Source organism: Gekko japonicus, unplaced genomic scaffold (genome assembly GCF_001447785.1).
Source record: "Gekko japonicus isolate JY-2015 unplaced genomic scaffold, Gekko_japonicus_V1.1 scaffold926, whole genome shotgun sequence".
Lineage (NCBI taxonomy): Eukaryota > Metazoa > Chordata > Lepidosauria > Squamata > Gekkonidae > Gekko > Gekko japonicus.
The window spans coordinates 229,949-236,727 of record NW_015163629.1 but is presented as its reverse complement, the minus strand read 5'-3'; the positions used below and the strand labels follow the sequence as shown (position 1 = coordinate 236,727).

Sequence of the window (6,779 nt, the reverse complement as noted above, 5' to 3'; positions counted from 1 at the left end):
GGTGGTGGTTGAAACAACACATTACCGCTTCTGCAGGTCATCATCCCGGCATCCAGCAACACAGGCTCGTTATAGTGTGTAAAGGCAAGTGCGGCCCCGCTATGGGTAGAGGACCCGGGGTGCTCAATTTGCGGGTTTGGGCACTGTCGGCCATCCCCGTCTTGTAAATGGATGCGGCTATCGGTCGTTAAAATGGCCGCCGCCACCGACGTGGGCTCATTGATGGCGCGCATAGTAGTTTTGGCGCGCTTAGCCTCGGTGCCGTCTTCCTGATCCGTCCTGGGCGATGCGTTTCTCTTTTTGGAGCCGAGGCCGCTATGCGAATGCCCATCGGTTTCACTTTCAGGAGCCGAAAGAAAGCCGTCGTTCTCTCCCTTGTGTGCCATAACAGGCTCCAGAGCTGAGGGCCTCCTTTTATGAGGGCTATTAGTAATTTATTGCCCAGTGGGAGGCAGGGAGGGTAGAGAGAAGGAGAGGGGTTTTTTTTGTTTGTTTGAGTTTTTTTTTGTTTTTTTGTTTAGAGGAGAGACAAAGTAGGAATGAAAAGGTAGAAATGAAAGAAGGAACTTTGAAGTGGAGAAGGTAGTAATTTGGTAGAAGATGTTAGCAGAGCTAACCCTAAGCTGCTCTCCCTACTGAGGCAGGAAAAGAACTGAGCTAGGGTGACTCCCTCCAAAGGGAACAGGAAGAAGTTTCAACTTAGTCCTGCCTCCCTAGAGAAGGATGGGAATCACCCACAAGATGTCCTCCGCCTCAGGGGAGAACCTCCTTGGTGGCCTCCCATCCAAGTACTAACCAGGGTTCACCCTCCTTAGCTTCTGTAGTTGCAGTTGTTTATTGTTACGATCCAAGATCAGAATTTAGGTCAACAGGTACAGTAATGTAAAACAAATACATTAATTACATAACATAAACATGTCTAGGTGCTTAGCTTCTGAGATGTGATGGGATGAGGCTCGCCTGGCGACAACATCTTTACAGCCCCCATATTCCTTTCAGCTTTTCTCTTTCCAAAGACAACAGAACTAATTGTTCATCTAGTACACCACATTTGGATTATTAAAAGCTGATACTTCCCTCAAGATTTCATTGCCGAAAATATCTGCCAGCTTCGTTTTCGGAAAGCGATCATTTAATTTGCAATCCCCACAATGTCAGTATTTTGCACTCACTTGGGTTTTTTTCCCCAAGCTAATAGGCAGAAGTTGATAACGAGCAATGGATTTCATAAAACAATGTGTATTATGTACTAACATAATATTACATATCTTGGTCTTCGTCTTTCCAAAAAAGCAAGTAAAGTTTGAAAGCATAGGCTCTCTGGCATATTTTGAAGGGCTGGATCTACAGTTGCTAGCTCTGGTTGGGAAGTTTGGTGTAGTGGTTAAGTGCGCAGACTCTAATCTGGGAGAACTGGGTAGGATTTCCCACTCTTCCACTTGCAGCTGCTGGATGACCTTGGGCAAGCCATAGTTCTCTCAGAGCTGTTCTCTCATGAGCAGTCCTCGAAAGAGCTCTCTCAGCCCCGCCTACCTCACAGGGTCTCTGTTGTGGGGAGAGGAAGGGAAAGGAGTTTGTAAGCCGCTTTGAGACTCCAAGTGAAGGGCGGGGTATCAATCTATTCTCCTCCTCCTCCTTCTTCCTGGAGATTTGAGGATGGAGCCTGGGTTTGGGAGGGGAGGGATGTGATACCATCAGCAGGGATGTGATGCCAAAGAGCAGCCATGTTCTCTAGGAAAACTGATGTCTATGGCCTGGAGATCAGTTGCAATTGGAGGAGATTTCCAGGCAGGGCCCACCAGGCGGTCGGCAATCCTAGCTGGATCCCATGGATCCGATCCACTAGCAGGGGTGCTGTCGTCCTGGGGAAGGTTCCTTCCACCTGAGAGATGTGCCTTCTGCTAAAGGAATGGAGCGATGGGATCCACCCCAAAGAAGCAACCAGTTGTTTCAGAGGGTAGCCGTGTTGGTCGGCAGTAGAACAGCTAGATTTGAGTCCAGTAGCCCTGAGAGACCAACAAGCAGGCACTTAGCTACGGTGAGGCACTTCGGGGCTCCACCCCCTCAAATGTGAGACACACCCCACAACAGCTGCTGCCCTTCTCCCCCCTCCCTCCCCTCCCGTGACATTAAAAGGGCCCTCCAGCTGATTGGCGGGAACACGTGGCCTGCCAATCAGCTGGAGGGCCCTTTAAATCTTGCAGGAAGGAAGGCAGAGGGGCAGCCTTATGCCTTCCCTGAACTCCAAGCAGCGATTTCACTGCTTGGAGTTCAGGCGTGGGAACCCTTTAAATCAGGGGTGTCAAACATGCAGCCCGGGGGCTGAATCAGGCCCCTGGAGGGCTTGTATCAGGCCCGCAGTAGAACTGGCTGTCTTCTGCTTCTTTTTTTCAGTTCTGCTGCTGCTACATAACGTTGTAGGTTTGCATCTTACAGATACACACCTGGACAGCATACTCAAGATTGCAACAGCACAGACGTTTTGATGCAATTACTATCAGACACTGTTAAATAAACAAAATATTGCAAGAGTGCTAATGTTTTAAGCACAATTTAATTTACACCCTTTGTGTTTGTGTCCTTTATCAAGTTTATATCTCCGCTACCCGGCATTACCTTTTATGACAAACGTGGCCCCGGCCCAACAAGGTCTCAATTATGTCAGAGCCGGCCCTCATAACAAATGAGTTCGACACCCCTGCTTTAAATGGTGTTCTTCAAGTGAGGGCTGCCCACGCCTGAACTCCAAGCAGCAAAACCGCTGCTCGGAGTTCAGGGAAGGTGTGCGGGCACCCCTCCCCTGCTGCCCCCCAAAATCTCCCCATGCCCAACTAACCCAAAATCTCTGGCTACGGGGCTGCCGACTAGAGTTTTCAGGATATAAAATCTCTGAGAGTCAATGTTCCCTTACCTTGTTGGTCTCTAAGGTGCTACTGGACTCAAATCTAACTGCAACCAGTTGTGTGTTTCATCTTTTTCTTCCTGGATTTCTGTAAACCAAATGTTACTCGCGCACAATTTTCTTCCGCCGCCCCCCCTTCTGTCTCCCATCGCTCTCTACCTGTTGGGGTGTTCCTTGTGCTTCACATCCAGATACTTCAGAGTGGCAATGAACGACTGTGCCTGGAACCCCCGGGCTGTCCCGGCCACCACCGGCGTGTGACAGATGGCGCTGTCTGTCCCTATGGTGACCGTGTTGCTTCTCAGGGGGGTGCCCGCGTGGCCGACCTTATCCACAGCTTTGGCCACACAACGCACGTGGAATCGCCGGCTGAAATAGATGCTGTCCAGCACCTGGGAATAATGGGGAAACAGAAAATGGTGGGTGTGTTACATGAGGTTGTTATTGATTGACATTTTAATTACAATTCAGCTCAGGGGGGGGAAATGCTTACTTTTTACCTGCTAGCATGCATGACAACACGTCATCATATTAAAACCTTCAAAACAGCAACGGTGGTGGAAAATAGTCCAGGGCTATTTTTGGGCGGGAACGCGCAGGAACGGAGTTCGGGCTGGCTCCCGAGTTGGCCATGCCCCGCAGGAACTCATTAGCATAATAGGCCACACCCAACAGCAGAAACTCATTAGAACTGGCTACAATTAGGGGTGTGTGGCCTAACATGCAAAAAGCCCTGGGTTTTGACAACAAACAAGGTAAACAGAATAAGAAGCAAAAGGTGGGTGTGGCTGGATGACCACACTTCTGGTAACATGGGGGTGCGGCCTAATGTGCTAATAGCTGTGCTGTCAGGGGTGTGGCCTAATATGCTAATGAGTTCCTGCTTGGCTTTTTCTACAAAAAGAGCCCTGGAAAATACCATCAAGTTGCTGCCACCGACTTATGGCCACCCTGTAGGGTTTTCAAGGCAAAGGGAAGGACAGAGGGGTTTTGCCATCACCGGCCTCTGTGTAGCAACCCTGGGCTTCCTTGGCGGGGCGGGTCTCCCATCCAACCACTAACCAGGGTCAAGCTTGCATAGCTTCCAAGATCTCAGAAGATCAGGTTAGTTTGGTCCATCCAGGTCAAGGCAAAACAACCATATAAAAAAAATAGATAGATTCTCCCATAAATAACTTCATAACTTAAGATCTGCCAATGTAGACCTGCTCAGATGCCGGTTCTGGATTACAGCTTTTAATCTGTTGGTTTTATATCTGATTATTTTAAAGGTGTTTACCCTTTTGTGATGCCATTGTTAAAAACTGTTTTGGGTCAATTAAATGTTTTGATTGGATTTTTTTCTTTTTCTTAATATACTCTGTAAACCACATTGAATATCCTCATTATAAAGACTGTATGCTTTGCCATGCTCAAGACCACAGATTCAATCCTCGGAATTTCCAGTTAGAATATTCTCATTATAAAGACTGTATGCTTTGCATGCTCAAGACCACAGATTCAATCCTCGGAATTTCCAGTTAGAAGAATCTCAGGCAGAGTTCAGACTGGCAGTTTGGCCCGATATAGGCACGTTTCAGAAACGTTCCACTAACGGATTAAAGGGGCCGTTCACACAGGCACCTGTCCGGTGTTCCCCAACCGTACTTAACCCGTCTCGTGACGTTTCCCTCCCGAGTTTAAAAGATACCAGTTGAAAGTGGTATCAAACCCTGGAAAGCGCGATTATCCCACATCCATCCTACACCAACAAAGTGTGAATGCCAAAAGCCACGATTTTGCTTGTGCGCTTATGCGCATAAGCGCGTATCTCCGGATTAACAAAAAGAAAGCCGTGCCTTACAGCCGCGCCTCCACCAGGGGCGGGCCAACAGTGTGAACGCTCCCTTGCACCTCCTCCCGGGTATGCTCCCGCATCAGTCGGTGCAGTGTGACCGGGAAAACCCGGAACAGTTTGTTCCGGCTCTTTTTTGCCACGACTCCCTCCCGCTTCAAACTGCCAGTCTGAAGTTGGCCTCAGACAGCAGGACTTGAAAAGTTCTGTTGCCTGAGAACTGGTAGAGAAACCGCCAGCTGCGACAGAGCTGGGCTAGATGGATCTGTGACTTTACGGTAGAAAGCAGCTTCACATCTACCATAAAAGGCCCAATAAAACATCCTGGGTAGAAATAATTGAGTTTAGAATTTTAACAGTGCAACAGAAGAAAGTTTCAGACGGTAATTGTGTTGCTCTGCGGCAGCAGAACAAGATTTGAATCCGGTTGAGCATCTTAGAGACCAATGGGATTTTCAGGGTATATGCTTTTTTTTAAAAAAGAAACTAACAAAGAACCCAAAAATAAAGCAGATTTATTCAAACACATATATAGCTGGAATACCCAGAAGCCAGGTCAGGGCTCCAGTATATTTGTTTCTGATTTACAGACATGTAATTGTTGATGGGAAATGATGTTAAAAGATGTAAATGATGAGAGATGATAAGGTATACGCTTTCGAAAGTCAAAACTTTGTATCTGATGAAGGGAGGAGCTTTGACTCTTCAAAGCTGATACCCTGAAAACCTCGGTCATCTCTAAGGTGCTACAGGAATTGAATCTAGTTCCGGCACACCAACAGAGCAATGCAGATCCCTAAGACCTGGAGCTTGTGAGTCCACGGAAGCCGAATATCACAACAATGCAGCCTTGCTTATTTCCACTTGTCCTCCTTAATGTGCTAATTTTTTAATACGTAAGGAACATTTTATATATTTACGCATGCACAACCCTCTGCATCCTGAAGACCAACAGAAGTTATCCTGTGTGACTCTGCTGTCCCTGCCTGGCTCACCTCTGAACCTCATACGTACCATGTGATTGACGCTGGTGAACGGCGTGTTGTCTGTGATGGTTTCAAAGGGGGACCGGGCTCCGTTTCCATCGGTGGGGGTTGCCACCTCCCAGCTGAACTGTATGGAGGACTGGTTGATCCCAGCCTCACTGCAGCGCTCCTTCATGACAGAGTACTTGGGGAAGTGAGGGTCGCACGGGGTCACGCAGACCAGCGGGTAGCCCGGAGAGGGAGACTTCTTGGCGCTTTCTTTGGCTTCTTCTTCCACGTGGTCGTACTCGGACAGGGAAACCACCTGCGGGATCGCAACACAAGAGCTGGGACTCAAGAAACACGGACCCATCGAGGTTCTCAATACCGCAAGGCTCATCGCTGGTAGCCCTAAAGTTGCATCAGCTATTCGAGTGAATTGCAGCATGGAAATTCACTGCCGGAGGATGAAGCGATGGCTCAGGCATAGATGGCTTTTAAGGGAGATTAGACAGGTTCATGGAGCATGGTTGCTAGCCACGGGGACTAAAGGGAACCATCACATTCAGAGGCGGTCAACCACTGCACTCCAGAGCCAGGAGGCAACATTAGGAAGGGGCCTCAGCCCCTATGCCCTGTTGTTGGCCCTCCAGAGGAACTGGCTGGCTACTGGGTGAGACAGGATGCTGGACTAGATGGACCACTGCTCTGATCCAGCAGGGCTCTTCTGATGTTCTTATCAGGGAAAGGCCTCAGCCTCTATGCCCTGTTGTTGGCCCTCCAGAGGAACTGGTTGGCCACTGTGTGAGACAGGATGCTGGACTAGATGGACCACTGGTCTGATCCAGCAGGCTAGGGTTGCCAACTCTCGGTTGGGAAATTCCTGGAGACTTCTGGGTGGAGCCTGGTGGGGTTTGGAGAGGGGAGGGACCTCGGTGAGGCATCACACCACAGAATCCATCTTTCAAAGCTGCCATTTTATCCTGGGGAACTGATTACGTGTAGTCTGGGGATCAGCTGTACTACTCCAGACCCAACCTGGAAGTTGGCAACCCTCCTTTAGGCCCTCAACCGCTCT

At 48.9% G+C, this 6,779-nt stretch overlaps 1 protein-coding gene across 1 annotated transcript in view; it reads right to left on the bottom strand.

Moving 5' to 3' along the window:
* Positions 1-6,779, bottom strand: part of FRAS1 (Fraser extracellular matrix complex subunit 1) — a gene marked incomplete at its 5' end in the record, with an annotated part of 267,939 nt that overhangs the window by 31,756 nt on the left and 229,404 nt on the right. The window contains 2 exons of the mRNA XM_015407524.1: positions 3,062-3,294; positions 5,751-6,026. Of these exons, the coding sequence (XP_015263010.1) occupies positions 3,062-3,294; positions 5,751-6,026 (509 nt within the window). The remainder of the gene's footprint in view (positions 1-3,061; positions 3,295-5,750; positions 6,027-6,779) is intronic.